Raw genomic sequence first — 20,224 nt, 5'->3', positions numbered from 1 at the left:
CGTCCTTTGTCTTCCCAGGAATATTCAACATCAGGCCAACCAAACTCTCACACACATTCTTTTCTACATGCATGAGATCAATGCAATGACGGACATCAAGATCTTTCTAGTAAGGTAGCCGACAAAATATGGATTTTTTCTTCCACATACCCTTCTCGTTTGTCTTGCTATGTTTTCTTTTCTTCCCAAACTCATTGCTTATGTCCTTGACCATATTGTGGACCTCATCTCCAGACAAATCTTTGGGAGCAGGCTGAAGTTCTCTCTTACCGTTAAAAATTTTCTTCTTTCTTCTAAATGCGTGACGTAGCGGGAGCCACCTCCAATGACCCATGTATACCATCTTTCGTGATTTCTTCAGCCACCGACTTCGTGTATGTTCCTTGCAATCGGAGCATGCCTTCTTTCCTTTTATAGTTTGTCCGGAAAGATTACCGAGTGCAGGGTAGTCATTAATGGTGCAGAACAATAGAACTCTTAGCTTGAAGTTCTCCTGACCATATGCATCCCAAGTTTCCAAACCTTCTTTCCAAAGAATCTCCAGATCGTCGATAACAGGCTCCAGGAATACATCGATATCATTGTCGGGTTGCCTTAGATCTTGGATTAACAAGCACAACATAATATATTTCCGTTTAAAGCATAACCATGGCGGGAGGTTATAGTTCGCAATAAGAACTGGCCAAGTGCTGTGAGTACTACTCATGTCACCAAAAGGATTCATGCCATCCGTACACAGACATATCATCATGTTTCTAGGGTCGGCAGCAAAGTCTTTATATTTTCGATCGATATTCCTCCATTCAATCGAATCCGCTGGGTGTCTAAGCATACCGTCATTCCTTCTCTCCGTGGTGTGCCAACGTACTAACTTGGCTTCGTTCGGGTTGGCAAAGATTCTCTTGAAACGATCAATGATAGGTAGATACCACACAACCTTTGCCGGACCACCCCTCTTTGACTTATTTCCTTCGTTAGCACTTTTCTTTCGCTTGTATCGAGAAGCCTTGTAGACAGGACAAGCATCCAAGTCCGCATATTGCTTGTGGTACAATATGCAGTCGTTTGGACAAGCGTGAATTCTACGGACCTCTAACCCCAGTGGACACATAACCTGCTTTGCTTCGTATGTCGTCTCGGGCAATGTGTTCTCAACAGGAAGCATAGCCTTCAAAATTCCTAAAAGACTGTGAAACTCTTGTCTGTCCATCCACTACTTGCCTTCAGCTTCATTAGGTCCAAGGTAACTAACAACTTAGTGTGTTTTGCTTCGTATCCAGCGTACAGAGGCGTCTCGGAATCACAGACCAACCTGCTGAACTTCATTCCATCTCTCTCATTCTGGGCTGGGTCCTCAACGTCACGTAACATGTCTTATAGCAGATCGTGATCCACATCAATGGAGAAGGTACAAACATGTCATGCTCATCTTCATCTTCCTGATTATGTGCACCACTTCTGTCTGCTGCTGCTCCACTTCCTAATTCTTGCTCTCCATGCTTCACCCAACATGTATAGCCCTCCATGAATCCTCATTGTATCAGATGACCGTGTACGTCCTCTCCGCTATCAAGCATATTCTCATTCTTGCAATCTGCACATGGACAACACATGTAATCACTGTTTCTTCTTTTCCGATCCTCCTCCGCGGCGTTCATAAAATTTCTTACGCCCTTTTTGTACTCCGTAGAATGACGTTTCAAATTTTTCGCATACATCCAACTTCGATCAATTGCTACAAAATAAAAAAACAAATTAGAGGCACATATTATAAGATCAGTATTGCAAAAGTAAGACGTGATGAAATTGCTCAATTAATGAATAATATTACTCACTTGATTGATCCATTTTGATCACTTTTGGGAATTTAATTTCTATTTTCCTTGGAAAAAGGACAAAAAATCGCCCCCTACAGCCTCCCACCAAAATAGTGAACAGTGGGATACAGTTACACTAGGTGTGGGGGGTATTTATACTGTGCAACAAATATCTGTAACGGCCCTAAAACAATCAACCATGACGGGCATAGAAGTAATCTCTATCGGGCCTTAATAAAAGCCCGTCAAAAAAGAGTGTCATCTGTGACGGGCATTAAACTTATCTCAATCGGGCCTCTAGTTGGAGCCTGTCACAGATGACCCTCATCTGTGACGGGCTTCTTTTAGGGCCCGATTGAGATATGGAACCCTCATCTTAATCGGGCCTCAACTATAATATGTATAAAATTTTTAACAAATATATGATCTTATTAAAGTACTTTTTAAGAGTAATCTATACATGTAGTCACCATATTTGAAAGATAAATATTTTAAAAATGATTCATAATCAAAGATTCTAAAGTTTGACTTCACCCTTGTCCAAAACGACAAGTATTATCAGCCCGGAGGGAGTATTGACCTAGAGTGTGAGACGTCTACTTTAATACTCCCTCCATCTACTTTTGATAGTCATATTTCTAAATTTGAAGAATTTATTTTTGATAGGTATATTTCAATTCAACAACCTATCATCTTAATGACTTTCTCGGATTTAATGCATAACTCTCCATTCTTCCACACAAGATTGGCTACATGGGCATCGAGAAATGTAAATATTAATGAATCGTTTGTTTACGAGGAATGACTAGTAGCATGTTTAAATGGATGATAAGTAGAATTACTTATCCTTGGTCTATGTGCCAAGATGAAATATAACTATCAAAAGTAGATGGAGGGAGTAATATTTTTTAAGTTGGCCTATGGGCTGAAGGGCTCCTGTCTTTGGTGCCATTTTTCTCCCTAACCGGCATTAATGTTTGGCCCATCAGTGCCGGTAGGTTTTTAAATAAACCTGCACTACTTGCAAACTAGTGCTAATAAATTAGTTCATCAGTGTTGGGTTTTTAAATAAACTGACACTGATCACATTAGTGCCTACTGGTTTTTCTTCCAATCGATACTGTCGTAATCAGTACCGGTTATTTGTCCTTCAGATCATGCATGGGTTCCAGGAGGAGGGGGCAAAATCCTTACCAGTGTCAGGTTTAATCCAACCAACATTTGATAGAGGTGGCATTGATAGGCCGTACTTTAGTAGTGAAATTTCTACTAAAATTTTGATGTGAATTTTAATTGAAATGCTCAATGATTAGAGGCATGCGGAGTAACATAGATATATACTTTATATTGGAACTAGCTGGGTGGCCCAAGCAATTGCGCGGCTAGCACTCATATAAAATTATCTATTATTTAATATGAATTTACTAAAAAATTGTTAAATAGCTATCTTGTTGTATCAAGACTTTGAAAGGTCAAACCTTATCATCTACGTGATTCTAATTTTATAGTTTTTAAAAGTCATGCTAGTTGCTACCCCTTATTTCTTAGGCACCCCTCGATGTACCACTTCTTCTATTCATTCTCCTTAGAATGTTTAAAAATTAGACCTTGTAGTTTTTAAAATTTATTGTCTAATCGGATTTCGTTTTTATAATTTTTAGATGTCTCGTCCACTGTCACCTCTTTTTATTGTCACTGTGATTTTCAAAATCGAACAAAACTATTGTTCGGGTTCAATTTTTTACTTTCTAGAAGTCCCACCAAACCGCCAGCGGCTTTACCCCCTTACTTCTCTACGACCTACCCGCTGCCTCCTCTCTTCGTTGTCATTCGGATTTTAAAAATCAAATGTAATTATGATTGGGGTTCATGTTTTTACTTTCTAGAAGTCCAACCAAACCGTCGTTGGCTCCGTCACTGTACTCCTCTACGACTTGCCCGCTCCCTCCCTTCTTTATTGTCATTTAGATTTTAAAAATCGAACATGATTACCATTGAGGTTTACTCTTTTACTTTTCAGAAGTCTCACCAACTGTCGTAACAATGCTATTTAACGACCCGCCCGCTGTCCCTCATCTTAATCGTCGTTGGATTCTATTTGAGATTTTGTTTATAGTTTTTAGATGACCCATCAACCGTCACCGCTCTACTTGTTTACGGACATGTTGTTTTCCCCTTTTTATTATCATTTATCGTCATTGTATTCTAGATGGATTTGTTTTTTAAAAAATTCAATATTTTTCATTCCGATGTTTTGTTATTTATAAATTGTATTCGTACTTGAACTCTTATAATTATTTTATATTTTACGAATTTATTTTATTTTTATTTTGAATTTTAATTTATCTCGTGATGGGTTTTAGATGATCTTTTCTTTCAATAGCTAGTCTTTATGTTTTATTTCGAAATTGGGTTATTTATAAATTGTTGTCACACCCTAAAAATCCTAAATATATAAATTGTTGTTTAATTGGAATTATTAGAAAGGATTTTAAAAGCCTAGAAGAGAAGATTTAATTTTAAATAATAAATTCCAATACAAAATGGGGCCAGATAAAATTTCATTAAATACTTTGCTTAATTCTATAATTCCTAGATTTTTCTGGGATTTATTTGAGCTAAGGAAGTATGTTTAATAAATGGAATTGCATTTCATGAATAATTTAAATTGGAAAAAGTTTTAAAAAGTCTCTTTTGGCTTTGGGCCGAAAGTCGGCCCAAAACCCTCTCTCTCTCTCTCTCGACCCAAGCCGGCCCAGTCCGCAGCCGAGCCACCGCTCGCGCGCGCGCTCCCGCTCACTGACAGGTGGGGCCCACCTGTCGGACTCGTCGTCTTCCTCGCGCCGCCGCCCGAAACCCTAGCGCCGCGCCGCCGCCGTCTCCTTCCAAATCCGGCCGATCCTTTCCTTCTCCGGTGAAATCAATAGAGGGGAAATGATCTTCGGGACCTCCTCTACCTTTTCCTTTTTGGAAACTTCATCTAAATCGCTTTGGAAATTCGTGGATTCGATCTCGAATCGGATTCGTCTCTCTCTCCCGAACCCTAACCTTTCCTTCTCGTCGCCGGTCGCCGTGGGCCTTCGCCGCCGCCTTCTTGCCCCTTTATAAGGATCCCCGGTGTCTCCGCTACCCGCCGCCACCCTCGCCTTCGTCCCTCGCCGCCCGTAGCGCCCTAGCACCGTGTAGCTCAGAGCCGCCGTCGCCGCCGTCGCTCCAGCCGTGCGCCGCCGTCGCTTCGGTCGTCGCCGTCGCTCGGGAAGGCCGCCATCGTGATCGCCAAGCCGTCGCCGACCTCGTCCGCCCCTCCATCGTCGCCGTAGACCGCCGGAGCACCGTCGCCGTCGTCAAGCCGAAGGTCGCCGCCGCTTCTTCTTCGCCGCCGTCGCCGTCCGTTGTTCTTCCGCCGCTTCTTTGGTCACCGGTGAGTTCGCCGTGCCGTCCGCTACCCGTAGGTGCTCTCCGTTCGTGCCGCCGCGCCGTCGTTCGCCGGCGAGCTCGCGTGGTTCGGTCGCCGCCGGAGATGACGTCATCGCCGACGTCATCGATGCCGTCCGCCGTGGTCCGGCCGTGGACCGGTCGATCTCGGCCGTTCGTTTTAAATGGATCGATCTCGGCCGTTCGTTTCCGTGAGCCGCCGCCGTGCACCCGGTCCACCGCAAACCCTAGCCGCTGACGCAATAAATCCTCTTTTCCTTTTCAAAAATAATTCATTATTGCGTCATAATTCAATTAAAATCCATATAAGTGTTTTAATCCGATTTAATCTTTAAAAATTCATAACTAATTCATCTTAGCTTGGATTTAGTTGGTTCAAGTCTCTAGATTTTTCTAAAATTGAGATCTACATGTTAAAAATATCCACATGTACTGTTCATGCTTGTTTATGTGCTGTTTTGGTGTTTTTGCTCTTTTCTGTTTAGATTCCGACGTTTCCGGAGAGTCCGTTTTCGCAGGAGAAGAATTTGAGGAGTTCCGAGGCCAGCAAGGCAAGTCACACAGATCCCAAACAACCCTTTGAGCATGTTGATCCCGTTTAAAGCTATTGTTTCTATTCAACTATTGCATTTATTTTCGAATGTCATTGGGTGGAATTAGCCTATTGTTTGTTATAGCCCTTTTGTTCTTGATTACTTTATTCCTTGATACCTTGGGTTATTATAAATTGACTAGTTGAGCTTTATATATTGGTTCAGCTAGATATTAGTTATGATTGCTTAGCCATGCTTAGAAACTTTAGCACACTATTGGGATAACTTATGACTCACTATTATTTAATGATGGCTTAATGATAACTCATGATGGTTAATCATGATTGGTTAATTAATTAATTTGCCAACTAAAACCTGATAATGGTGGGTTGTGAGCACATGGTTTTGATGGTCGTGCTCATGACAATTAAGGACCGGTTCACGAGTTTCGGTTGTGAAACATTAACCGTGCCAACCACAAGCCAGCGTGGGCAACGGCTTTACCTTTTGTATAGCATGGTTCATTGCGGGGCACCAGACTGAGAAGTGGCGGAGATAAGCCCACGGGGGTCGCTGGGGAGTCCATGCCTTGTTTATAAGGGGGTGATTATGATCCAGGAACGGTGCGCTGTGGTGGATTGTGTTGTGCGAGGGGTACTGTCACAGCTCCTTTCTGAGGTACCGTGGTGGTATCAAGGCGCATGGTGACATGTCGTGGGGCTGTGTCTTGTGGGTACAGTGGTACACCTCTGGTCAGAGTAAAACTATTCGAATAGCCGTGCCCGCGGTTATGGGCGGGTCTAACAATGTCTTTCGTGATTAGTCTCACACCTCTCATCATAATAAAAGATACTATGACTGGTAATAATTTGATTAGCTCCTGGTTTGGAGATAGAACTGTGCAGCCGGGATTGGTTGTTCAGAATGGTTGGGCCTATGCAACAAGGTATGTTGTATAGCGTTGGATTAATAATGTTTAATTATTACTTAACTGTTTTATTAAATTCTGAAATGTCTATTAAATGCTGTTTATGCAAATGAAACCCTACTATGCCATCCTTTGTTATCCTGTGCACTTGCATAATTGCTGCGTGGCTTGCTGAGTATGTCATATACTCACCTTGCAATCATTCATCAGAGGAGGAGTTCTACAGTGATGCTGATGGTGTGGAGGATTAGGTGTAGCCCTGGTCAAGCTGCCTGTGGAGTGGAGTCGTCTGCGCCGTTTATTTTATTTTCCGCTGCCTAGATCTTTATTGATTGAGAGGAACTATCTACCTCTGTAATGACGTTTTATTCGCTTATTAATTAGAGTAATAATTGTACTCTATTATCAATTTGTTATTGTGTGCCTCGGCTGATTCCTGGACGAGGGTTCACACACATGTAAGCGTTTGGAATTTTGGATAGAAATTCCGGGCGTGACAATTGTATTTCTAATTAAACTCTTATTTTAATTTTTCTATTAATCTCATATTGTGTTATATATGAATTACTGTTTTAATATTCCTTATTTTTATTCCCAGTTTTAGTAGTTTGTAAAAATTATTCTTAATTTAACTCTTATTTCTGATTTTCTAATTTTGGAATTAATTTTATTTTTGTACATATTTTAATTAATCTTTAATTGTGTTCTACATGGACTCTTCTTTCAAATTTTTATTTTTATTTCGATTTTCAATTATTTCTAAAATATATTTCCACTCGAACTCTTTTTTTTCTTCAATTAACGTGGAAATTTCTAGCCTTCACAGTGAACATGGTGACTCTTTTAATTTTTTTATATTTTATTTTAATTATTTATAAATTATATTTCTAGTTAAAATATCATATTTCTTTTTTCTCTGATTAGTGATTAATGTGAGAATTTCTAACCTCTTGAGTGAATGTTGGCCATTACAATATTAGGTCCCACGTTGATCAGACAATATATATTTCTTTTTTTTAGGCATGTGGCGTTATATATATGCCTCATTGTTAATCACCCGTTAATTGATAGAATGATTTCACTAATAGTATATACCCTTTTTAACATAGTAATATATGACTTATATTCGTAAAGATGTTCTAGGTTCTCAATATGTGCTACTACTATGCGCTTAATTTGGTCTGGTCATAAGCTGCAAGGTGCTGACGGTGGAGCAGTGGCTTGCATGTTATTGTATTTTATATACCTTTGTTTAATTAAAAAATTCAATTGTATTGTGTTTATTAACATTTATGTATCAATCTTCACCGTATAATTTGGTTCTACCACAATCTAACGGCTTAGATTTTTTCTTCGATTGACATGATAACTTATAGTAGAAAAAATATAGGACGACTAAGCCGTTGTCTTAATAATAAAGATTTCTACGCCTCTAGAACAACTATGATGATTTTCTAAGTTATCTTAATAATATACATAGATAAAAGGAATATCTGGAAAAGACAATTCACATATTTATTATTGGTATTATGTTTTTACTCCAAATGCTATTTTTACGTTTATTTTGGAATCTATATTTTCAAAGAAAAACTTTTTAATTGTATTGCTTAGGGTATGCACCTATCTTGCTGTCGTGCACATGCTATCGTGCCTTCTGGTTGCTGACGTGCATCACTGAGTCCGACTCATCACGCAGCCGCACGGCTTGACCTGCTGCTGCGGATTTCCGTCGCTACCTACTAGTATCTATCTTCAGATCAACAAAACACGTCTAAAATAGGGCTCTGCAGTGCTTTGTTGCTTGCTGCTTCATTTATTGCCTAATTCATCAGGTCCTAAATCTGTTTAGTTTAGGAAATCGGACAACTCTGTTGAGTCCATTTGCATGTTTGGTCCTAGTTTGAGATTGATTCTAATTCAGCACGTGTATGGTGCTCCTTATCTCTTACTTTAACATGCCGGATTTATGTTAAATTTCATACGTTAAAATATATACCTAACAATCTAACGGTTTAAATAATTCATATTTTCTCCGATTAATATGAGAATTTCTACCCTCCATAGCGAACGTAGTGCCTTCTTTTAAGGCTGTTTTAATAATATAATATAATAGATAGATAGATAGATAGATAGATATATACTTATCTAAAAAACTGTATATAGGAATTAATGTGTCATTTCACGATGTTTAATACATATACTAATTAATTTATTAATTTATACAGTACCAGTATAGTAAACTAAACTAATCATTGTCTGTTCGTTCTAGGATCTACTGACAATAATGAGAGTATATCACATCCATTCAGGCAAATAAACAATTCCATGACAGGGTAAGCTTTAATTAGGTTCTCGTATTAATTTGGTTAAAGCTTTTGAAAGCATGAGCTTGGTTAGACAAAAAAGCCATCACATCCATTCAGGAGGTCTAGAAAAAAATTACCACATCAATTAGGGAAAAAAAATAAAATATTTCCACCACTTAATCATCGTGTTAGATTGTTAAAATGTTGCATACAAAATTGTGTCTGTGAAATCTGAAGATTAGAGGTTGTATATCAAATAATGTAATTATTATACTTTCTAAGTCCATTATAAATATACAAGATACAATTATGTAAATAACAACTAATACACCATCCGTTTTTTGAATAATTATCAACTTTGACAAAATCATTTATTTTAAAATACTCGTCACCACGACTTTCGTTAGTAAAATTACAACTTTGCCCCTACTCTGGATATTTGTCACCGCCTATTTCATCGCAAATCTTCAACTAAATTGTTGGCTTGTTCTGCGTGCAATGATCAAAATGTCTATGAGTTAAGGAGAGAGAGTACTGGTATATATAATATCCTATTTTACTTTTACAATTTAGCTCTGCAAAATTGGTCGATTATTGCACGGGGGAAAATACACTAACCAACTATTTCTTGTTAGATAATTAATTAGATCATTGCTGATCCGTTTTTGTATTATCGTCAATGCAAACAGAACAGATGGAGTTCTCTCACAGACTCCGGACCTACTAGCTGCAACTAATTAAGCCAGCATGCACATATAGACATGAACTTTATACAAAGCTGTAGCTGTCTAATAACGATTGAAGCAACCATATTAATTTGTTAACGAAACATCCAACCGTGCATCTGGAAGCAACATTCGTGTAGTACCACCATTTATTGTGTGGCCAAGGATCGGTAGTACGGACGTCGCCGATCTGCTACTGTGTACTGTATGTGTTGTCATTGAGGTCATCGTCATAGATCGATGCAAAATTGCAAACCTCGCGATGCGTATAGGGACGATGAGAGGGAAATTAAAGCTAGCGACAGGGGCTGGGGGCTATGGCGAAATCGCCGAAATGTGAGTGTTACCCTTCGAATCTTCGATCGATTTTAAACCAAATAAAAAAAAAGAACACGTCAATAATAATTAACCAGCTAGCTAGCTAGACGGGTTTGCGTTTGTGTCGTGCTAAAAGCCACATAATTTTGTCTTGCTAATTATTAGCTATTAGTTGTATTTATTATTAGTTATCACCTGTATTGGAGAATGTATTGGTTGTGTATACTCAAGTATTGATGCAAATGTGCAATATTGAAATATAAATTCGTCGTCACGATGTGATTTGATTTAGATATATACCAAATGTACTTGTGATCCACCAAGTTGGGCGATCATGGGACACCAAGGAGGCAATTGTATTCACGGGAAGGGATCTGCCTGGCTATAAAAACTGGACACCTTCCGCCCCACTTGATCAAGGAAATTGGCCGGATGCAAAAGTAGCTATCCCGCTGAAAAAGATGGGAAAAAGGGTTTAGTGGCCCTACAAGTACTAACTATGTGGAGATTCACAAAGGGGGTGTTTAGATTTAGGGGTGTAAAGTTTTAGCGTATCACATCAGATATTATATAGGGTGTCGTATGGCGTGTTTGAGCACTAATAAAAAAACTAATTACAGAATCCGTCAGTAAACCCACGAGACGAATTTATTAAGCCTAATTAATCCATCATTTGTAAATGTTTACTGTAGCACCACACTGTCAAACAATGGAGCAATTAGGCTTAAAATATTCGTCTCGCAAATTAATCATAATCTAAGCAATTAGTTATTTTTTAGTCTATATTTAATACTTCATGTAGATGTTTAAATGTTCGATGTGACAGGGTGTAAAGTTTTGGTACGGGATGTAAACAGGGCCGAAGTCACCATAAACATCTAGAAACATTGCTGTCGACGGATATATCATTTATCACTTAAAAAATTAATTAGTCGTAAATGCGTGTAGCCGGTGATAATGCAAAACATACATACATTGATGTGCCGGTTTGGTCTAAACGAATGCTTTCTTCCTCCACCTTTTCTACCTTAAATTGAAGAAAAATTAATTATTGTCATTGAGGATGATGTACCATCATTTGAACTGAAAACAGTATAAAATCACTCTCAATGGAATGTTGCAGGGTGCTGGCAGGGGCGGTGAACCTGTGCGGTTGGCAAGGCGCGCGGCTGCAACAGAACGGCCCATGCATGCAAGGGCCCATCGCCGATTTGAATTAACTTTTGGAGAACAAGGACGTACGTTCCTAGCTGAAAACACATGGTTAGATGGTTGCTACATATGTTGACTCATTTTAATATACTTTTTAAAAGTTTGTTTGTTTTGCAATGAAAATAAACATTGTTGTACTTTTCTATAAACTTAGTCAAATAAACTTAGTCAAATGTAAACAAATTTGACTTAAGATAATTCCAAACAAAATTTATAATATGAAAATAGAGGGATGGTATACTTTAATTAGGGTTGTACGCCTGACGCCAAAAAAAGTTAGAGAAAACTTAACACTCTGCACTAGGCGTACTTGATTCCTGCCAAATGTTGCTCCTAATTAAACCCCATGCATGTATGCATGTGAGCTAGCCGCGAATACTCCATAATCCAGGCATGCTTAATTAATATACGTGTGTACTCCAAGTGCATGCATAAGCCAGATGTAGCTAGCTAGCTTAGCTCTGATCGCTTAATTAATTTGCAGGCATGTACCCTGAACAATTTTAAAACCGTTGTGAGAGATCATTAGTGGGGGCAATGGAATCCACAGGGGTTGTGCGTAGCGATGCCTCCAAAGCCGGCACCCAACTCGCAAGATTCTCGCTTTGCCAAGTTGATCTCGCTCGATCGTTAGCTTGCTTCTGTTTTGATGGGTACTTGAGCCTCTCTCTCTGGAAGAGGCCAATATTGCAATGCAATAATTTTTTGAATGGAATTGAAGAGACGTACCAATGCAATGCAATAATTGTTTTGTCCGCTGGAGAAAACAGCGGAATGTAACCGGCCAAATACTATACGTGCGTCGTCGGCGGCGCTAGCTTTGACGTGGATGTCTATACATGTGTGTGTTGTTCTTCTAAGTTCTAAGGTTGCAAATTAACTAGAATGCGGCTAATTGGCCGATGCAAATGGAGGGAGTTGATCCTTGAAAAAAATAAAATACCCCTCTAATACCGAGATTTATTCTAAGGATGTCATGATACCATGCATGAAGTAACTCGATTTTACCTTCGTGATACTACATCAATATCAATCATTTTTAAAACCCATGATTATCGTTGAGTATCATCGTATATTGATAAGTATCATCAAGTATGTATGGACCAATATCATTGAATATCATCAAGTATTTTATCGCGTGTATATCAACAAGAATCATTGAGTATCATCAAGCGTAATATCCAGAGATATCACGACATAGTATCAAGTATTACATTATACCAATATAATAAATCAATATCATGATATCTCAAGGTACCATGATATGATATTATATAGTACTATACAATACAGAATGATAGATCGATATATTATGGACTGGTACGACACCTCGAGATATCATGATATGGTAACTCAAATTATCATTGGTATCATCAAGTATTATTGGTTTAGTGATAAATATTATTATGGTATCATAAATATTTCATATATTGGTACCAAAGACTCAAAAACAGGCTTTCACGACTAAAAGAAATAGGCCCTGTTCTTTTCTCCAATAGGAGTTGGATGAAAATTAAGATTTTCGTGGTACGTTTTTTAAACTGCTAAACCGTGCGTTTTGTGCAAAAACTTTCTATATGAAAGTTGCTCTAAAATAGCATATTAATCTATTTTTGAAGTTTGTAATAATGAAAACTCAATCAATCATGCGTTAATACCATCTCGTTTTGCAGAAAAAACTTAATCTTTATCTTCATGAGAAAAGAACACCACCATACTCTATCCCAAAATGGAAGAGACAAAATGACAAAGGAAATAGAAAAAGTAATCATGGACAATCAGCAAGCCTCGACACACTGTCGGGCCGCGACGTCACCTTCGCGCGGTCTTTGCTCCGCCTCCGCGCGATGCCGGACTACTGCTACTTCGGTTCGGCCTCTCCAACCGTCCGCCCGAACCGTGTCAAATAACCGCCTGTCTGCGGTCCGCCTCGCCTCCGTGCGTGGCCGGACCCGACCCGACCCGACCCCGCCCAGCTGCCGCGTGTTGCCCGGTGGACGCCTCATCTCCAGTCCACGGCTCAACGTCCACGCACACGCACTGCCTCCGGGCAACCTCTGCTGCGCAGCGCGAGGAGCCCGCGCGCCGCATCACATACACGGGCCACGGCCTCACGGGGGGCCTTCCCGTGGCTAGCCCACGTATTCCCCCCCTTCCTGGGCCTAAGCTAGCGCCCGTGAGCCTAATCGCGGCCGGTTTCCGCGGATCTCCCCGTGGACCTCCTCCTCCGTGTGGTGTGATCGCCAGTAGTAACGCCCAGGAGCTTCGAGAGAATTCCACACCATTCCCCCCTACCACCACGCGGCGCATCATCACAATACACAGCCTCTGCTTCCCCCGGCAACCCAACCGATTCGCGCTCACGCCACCTGCAATCCGCGACCAGACGCGCGGGCCGTTGAGATCAACAAACACATCGCACGCGACGCCGCGTGAGCCCGTACGATCGCCCCCTCCCGCGCCGCGCCTCCGCACTCTGGTTGGTTGCCTCGTCGGCGATGTCGACGCAGTCCATCTCGCCCGCCGCGGCGGCCGCGTCCGCGCAGTACTCGTACCCGGCTGCCGCGGCGGCGGCGGTCCCGTCCTACTTCCCCGTCCCGTTCCACCTCCAGAACGTGCAGCAGCCCGCCACCTGGCCAGCGGCGCCCGCGGCGTACAACGCCGTCTACCCCATGCCCCAAGTCCAGCAGGTAGGAACTCTGCCCCTCTTCTTCTGATTACGTTTTCAACCGCTCCTTTCTGTGTGAATTCTACTGCCCGTTTGTTGATGCGGTGATGGCGGATTAGGGAGGATCTAGACTCTGTTGTTTTAGAGGCTTGGAGTAATGCCAGTTTGGGGATAATGCGCTATGTCATGTTTGATTCAACTGAAAGGCTCATTTGGTCTTTCGTCATCCACCTTTCATCCTTGGGACAACACAATGTAAAAGTGGAATACTCAATGGAAGCCAATTCATATTGCAATATACCAGTGTATCATATACAGTTTGTAGGTTGTGAAATCTGTCTGCAGAATGATGCACAGAAAGCTACATATTCGGCTCATGTTATGCAAGATCTTAGATGCTACGTCATGATTTCATTTCTATAGATGTAGGGAGGCGTGCCAATGTTTATGTTTTCTAACTCTGAATTATTAACATTTGATGAGAGACTTGTCCAGTGCAACTGTAAGTTGTATTTCAGTGTAAATGGAAAAGGATGTAGCTTCATAAATCAAGAACCTGATAGTACTAATTTTTATTTTGGAAACTAGCTGTAACTAGTCTATTGTGGTATCACCACGACGCAGGTTCAGCAACTGTTCCAGAAAGATTCACAGATAATCACTCCTGAAGCTCTAGCTACTGTGAAAGCTGCTATTGCAAATAGTGAGAAAGACAAGAAGATTGAAGCAAACAAAAAGGCAGTACCTCGAAAGGCAGCTGGGCAATCTTGGGAGGATCCAACTTTGGCTGACTGGCCCGAAAGTAAGATCTCTTTCTCACTATTTCTTCCTGGTGGTTGTGTTGGAATGTTGTGGTTCTATGATCTATAAAATCTTGAACTTGGCAGTGTGACTTTCCCCTCGTCTGAACTTGTCTGAATGTCTGTTATCCTCACGTCAACAAACCATCAAACACCTTCAATTCCCCAGGCAAGATCTAATGTTCGATCTATGTATTCTAATAAGACAAACTTTCCCCTGTTTCCTTTTGTTAAAGGTGGCCGAGGATGTGATATGTAGCCCAACAGGTTTCAGAGTTGATGCCTGTCTCGTGGAATTAGGTGGGCTTTGCAGATGATATAGTAAACATTTCCTGTGCCTTTGCCATTAGTTTACATGCATTGCCATCTCGTTTTTGCATGCCTAATTTGATCATATGAATATGATATTTGAAAATTTTTCATAGAGTTATACAGAGAAATATGTTCTACTGCGCATTTTGGTGCAAACTATTCCACTTATATTTTTTGTTCTAATGTTCCTGGTGTAATTTTGATGATACACTTACCATCCTAGGATTAATATGGTGATAGATTCTTGTTGGGGACTGTCCAAATAAAGATCTTCCCTTATATATATTGTTATCAACAAAGCATGAACATTACTAAAAAGTTTTGTTCCATATATTAGTGATTGCATAAAGGATGAGGCTTTTAGCCAATCAACTTACTTTCCACAATAATCTGATTTTATCAGTTCGTCATGTTGCGTTCCTGTTAGTCAATATAACATGTACTGTAGCTCAGCTCTTGCAGATTGTTTGTCATCCTTATTTTTAGATTTTTGTACAATTAAATATATTAACTGTATTTAGCATTTTTAGCTACAGTTTTCTAGTTTTACATGCTTAGCTGACGTATCAGATACCACTATTTAGTTGTAATACTTCATGATGTGTCATCCATCATGTAACATGTCTAAGATGTAGCAGCCTTGCTGAGTTGATGTATAATAATTTAGCAGCAGCACGCAATGTTGGCAGCATTAAATACTTATGATGCTATATTGTCTTTGGAATTTACTAGCACCTGACATGAATATGTATTTGTGCTGTCATGTTTCGTCATAATTTGATAGAAGCAAATATATTATTCTACTTTAGTCTGTAGCAATGACCAAAAATGGTGCTATAACAGTTGTTTTTCTCAAATGTGCCCTCTTTTTATTTCAAAGCATTCACACTTACATCTGACAAATTTTCCCCATCCACAGATGATTTTCGGTTGTTTTGTGGCGATCTTGGAAACGAAGTGAACGATGATGTTCTTACAAAGGCATTTTCAAAATATCCATCCTTCAACATGGCTAGGGTGAGTCACACCGTATATAGCATGGCAAGCTTTTAGATTCTTCATGATAATACCTTTTTGCTGCTTCAAGATGACTGTTAATAATGGACGGCTTCTGCTTCAGGTTATTAGGGACAAATGGACTGGTAAAACTAGGGGCTATGGCTTTGTTAGTTTTGCTAATGCGTCGGATCTTGCTGCAGCATTGAAAGAGATGAATGGTATAAGTTCATGCCCCCATTCCCTGTCACCATTTGCCTGGATTATCGTCGCACTGCAGATATGATTAACACATCTAACATCATGCAGGTAAATATGTTGGAAACAGGCCAATCAAACTACGCAAGAGCACATGGAAGAACAGAATCGACTACGAGGCATTACAGAAGCCGAAGGTTGGTTCCCATTGTTATCTTGTAAGACTTCCTCTTTCTCTTGCAGAAGTGTTCATTTAACTGATTTGTTTTATGCGTGCAGACTCAACCACAGAAGAAGTTCAAAGCGCAGAAAAAAAGCATTCTACACAAGTGAAGTAAATTCACTCTCTAGAGAATGATCCCTAGTGTCATGTTGCACATGAGTCCTTTGTTGCTCCTGCAATAAACGACGTTAAAGCCTTCAGCGCCCGGCGGTGCGCTTGTCACGTTTGGCCTAGTGATTGTTCTAGGGTAGTATGGCTCGTCCCAATTTGTAATGGAAATTTAGGTGTAAATATTCTAATGACTGGTACCGTTGTGAACGGTACGAAGTTCTCTTATGATGAACTCCTTTAGCGTGGAGCAATTCGATTATAAATATTTTCTTCGGAAATGTTTTTGTTTAGTTCGCTACATGGTCAGGTGAGGAGGCGTACGTGCAACCGAATTGGTCTAGTTCATCATATTCAGTAGCACATCATGCGTGTTTCAAGAATTGCGTCTATATCACCTATGAACGCTCCATCCGTGCATTGATGGACTTAACTAAAAGATGGAGAAAATATGTGTTAACACGTCACATGGATTGATCTTCTCCAGTGTTGAAACTGCCAGTGCCATGTTGCCGACCGAAAAATTGATTCCGAACGTGGAGAGTTTATCATTGACTTGTTCACAAATGTTTCCGCAACAAATGGCTTATTTTGACGCGAATCGGTAGCATCAGAACGTTTGGGTTTCGCACTCCAGCAAGGCCCAGAGAGTGGACAGTTTCCAGTGCAAGTCGAGTTAAGGCCTCAGCAAGTACCAAATCTGATGGATACCCCAGATGAACAATTCTCAGGGCATATAAGTACATAACATGTTAACTTCCTCTAGCACGGGAATGCTTTTCAACAGTTGACCTTTTTGCATAAAGCAACACATACATTGTGTATAGCTGCCCATGGGCTTGCCCAATCGTTCTGAGCTCACGACATTCATTATTGCCCTATAGTTTTCCAAAGATAGGTGGAAAACAGCATACCCTCGGCAGCACTAAATTTCATTAGACAGGTAAGACAGGTTTATTCTGTGGGTAATTGTTGCATAGGAATGCATTAAGAAGCCTTCAGATCATCAAGTCCAACACTGGCCTGCAAGAATAGTATGATGGAAGACATCACATTAGAATCAGACAATTACAGACTAAAGGACTAAGCCTTCAAAATGTGAGAGGCCATACCAGAAAATCATGATTCTCTTTGAGAAAAGGATAAAAGGTCATGCAGAATTTCTCGATATCAGCTTTTATGTCACCCGTTCCACTAATGACCTCCATAAATTTCTCTCTATTAGGAGCAAGCTTCATTGCCACCTGCCAATTTCTCATATGAGCACTCATACAAACGGAGGAAAAGCAAATAAAGGAAGCAAACATGACCAAATTAAAGAACTTCTCTCACCCAATTATGAACTGAAGTGCTCTTGTACGTATTCACTAAAAGAGCATATATGACTGAAAACAGTTGGGTTATAATGATTCTCCACTGTATTCGAGAAAGAAAAATAATGATTTTCCACTAGTTCTAAAGATTGCTAAAACAGAAAAATTGTCTTTTTAGTGAAGTTCTTGAGAAGGAACCACCCTTGCATTAGTTTATTTAGGCGTAAACATTCTAATTTCACTAAAATAATAATGTTGAAGAGATTATAGTAACACCATGTATATGCTGATTATGCGGGTCAACATAGAGAGAACGACTCAACTGTAAAACTAGAACTGGCAAGCCAACCATGCCATTTCTTCAGAGTTTTGGTATATGAATCAGTACAAGCTTGACTCATAGTCCAGTCTTGATGCTCAAGCAGGTTACGGAATAATTCAACAAGGAAGTCCATAGCCCTGAAAGTAAAATTTTGAGTTAATAAGGCTGCTTAAGCTGCAACTGAAAGGTGATAAATTATCCAAGAAGGTTTGAAGCACCTCGTGAGCCACAGAAGTCCATTTGTGCAGCTTGACGAACCTTTTGCAGTCTTGTTTTGAACCTCTTCCTGAACCATGCTGTACAATTGCTCATATTTTGATGGGTCTGAAGAATATTTATTTTCCAGCCTCTGAAGAATGAATTAGATCAGTTGTTAGCAAAACAAACTAGAAATCTGTGGGCTCCAAAATGGATATGGACACTTCTAAGTAAGCAAATCATTCTAAAGTAAATATGATTTATGCATCTATCACATAGATAACACTAGAAATTTACTAATGAAAATGAGGAATGAAACACAATGTATTATTAACAGTGTCATGCAGAAAAAGGATGCTTACCGTGATATTACCACCAATGTCACTCTTCACAAGTGCCATAGCAGCTCCAAATTTATCTGGAATACAAAGTCAGAGAACAAAGGAGACAAAGGAACACTTAGCCACAATAGTTAGAGTATGCCCTGACTTAAAACTAACAAACGATTTAATTGAAGTACTAACACAACCACACAAATGTATGTCAAAACTTATATTGTTTAGAAATGTGTATATAGCAACAACTAAGTTCTAAACCCCCAAAATAAACTTTACTGAACTCCTACATTAAATATCATATGGTGTTACCCTCAGAAGGTCACTGACCAATTCTACCGAGGTGATAGATTGGTCCAATCAACTATTTGTAGCAGCATTACAGGTAAATCAAATGCCAAATGCCCACAAACCAACATAACTATTTGGTGATTTTGATAGGCAAAATCCAACAACAGTATAGACCACTGCCAATTGCCAAAAGCTTGTCTCAACTTAGAAAACCATTTACTGCTCCACCGCAGTACTGAACTAAACATAGTAAATACAAATTAAAAAAGGAACCAAGCTACTGATCTGAATATGGAAATCAAAGACAGTTACCCAAAACAGGCAAGATTTGCTTGCAGACATCAAGAAAGGGCTTGGTGAGTATGACACTGCTCTCTGACTTAACATGCTTCATACCCTCCAACGAGGGAGTGAACACTGTCTCGGCCATCTCTCTAGCTGCAATAGAAAACAATGAATGCGTCAACATATCGGCCGTAGCAAACAAAAATCCACACTAATTCACTAAAGAGACACTGATCCCACAACAGTTTCTAATCACTATGACCCGTGGCAATGAATTCCCCAATCAGCAACTGCTTTCAGTTGCGGGATCAGTTGTGCTAACTGCTAAGTACCTGTACCAAAACACAGATCAGGGACATCAACAACAAGCAATTAGCCCGTGCTATCCACTACGCATCACACCAAACAAACTAACCGAGCAACAAGATTTCTTCTAGACTTTCTACCACTCAGCAGAAACAACTCGACCCTGGATCAGATCAGAGCCACCAGGCCACCCCCGAACCGCTAATCCAAGAAGTGGAAAGCACTCTCTACTAATCTTCCGAGCTTAGATCCCAGGACCCAAGAAACACCCACTGATCACGAAATCCACACACTGGCCACATCCAAACCGGTGACCAAGAAGCCAATATTTTCCCCCCTTACCTCGCGCTACCTGTCGGCGGCGTGGAGACCTCAGTAGAGACCCGGTCGATCGGAGGAGAGGGGTGATCCAAAAGGCGCCGGCTTTCACCCGAGGTGGAGTGCGATGGCGAGCAGTAGAAGATGCCGAGGCGAGGCGAGGCCAGCGACTCCGTACAGATTTATTATTATTACCGCGGAATCTTACTGTGCACCGATCCTTGTGGCGAGGCCGTAACACAAGTCCTGATCTGAGTAGCTCGGAAATGGGCCGGCC

General features: G+C 40.4%; 2 protein-coding genes across 2 annotated transcripts; one reads left to right on the top strand and one right to left on the bottom strand.

Annotated features, from left to right (window-relative positions):
- Positions 1-13,545: 13,545 nt before the first annotated feature.
- LOC127762182 (uncharacterized) lies at positions 13,546-16,872 on the top strand. The gene is made up of 6 exons (XM_052286584.1): positions 13,546-13,964; positions 14,567-14,744; positions 15,974-16,071; positions 16,175-16,271; positions 16,360-16,445; positions 16,528-16,872. Exons 1-6 carry the CDS (start codon positions 13,773-13,775, stop codon positions 16,579-16,581), a joined length of 705 nt encoding a protein of 234 aa, XP_052142544.1. The 5' UTR covers positions 13,546-13,772; the 3' UTR covers positions 16,582-16,872.
- A 415-nt stretch (positions 16,873-17,287) lies between these two features.
- On the bottom strand, positions 17,288-20,133 carry LOC127762181 (glycolipid transfer protein 1-like). Its single transcript, XM_052286583.1, has 7 exons — positions 19,972-20,133; positions 19,351-19,476; positions 18,775-18,830; positions 18,433-18,563; positions 18,216-18,351; positions 17,692-17,823; positions 17,288-17,602 (listed from the first exon to the last, which is right to left on the bottom strand). Exons 2-7 carry the CDS (start codon positions 19,466-19,468, stop codon positions 17,567-17,569), a joined length of 609 nt encoding a protein of 202 aa, XP_052142543.1. The 5' UTR covers positions 19,469-19,476; positions 19,972-20,133; the 3' UTR covers positions 17,288-17,566.
- Positions 20,134-20,224: the final 91 nt, after the last annotated feature.

The sequence above is a fragment of the Oryza glaberrima genome, chromosome 2, assembly GCF_000147395.1.
Source record: "Oryza glaberrima chromosome 2, OglaRS2, whole genome shotgun sequence".
Taxonomy (NCBI): domain Eukaryota; kingdom Viridiplantae; phylum Streptophyta; class Magnoliopsida; order Poales; family Poaceae; genus Oryza; species Oryza glaberrima.
This window is presented reverse-complemented; position numbering and strand designations above follow the sequence as displayed.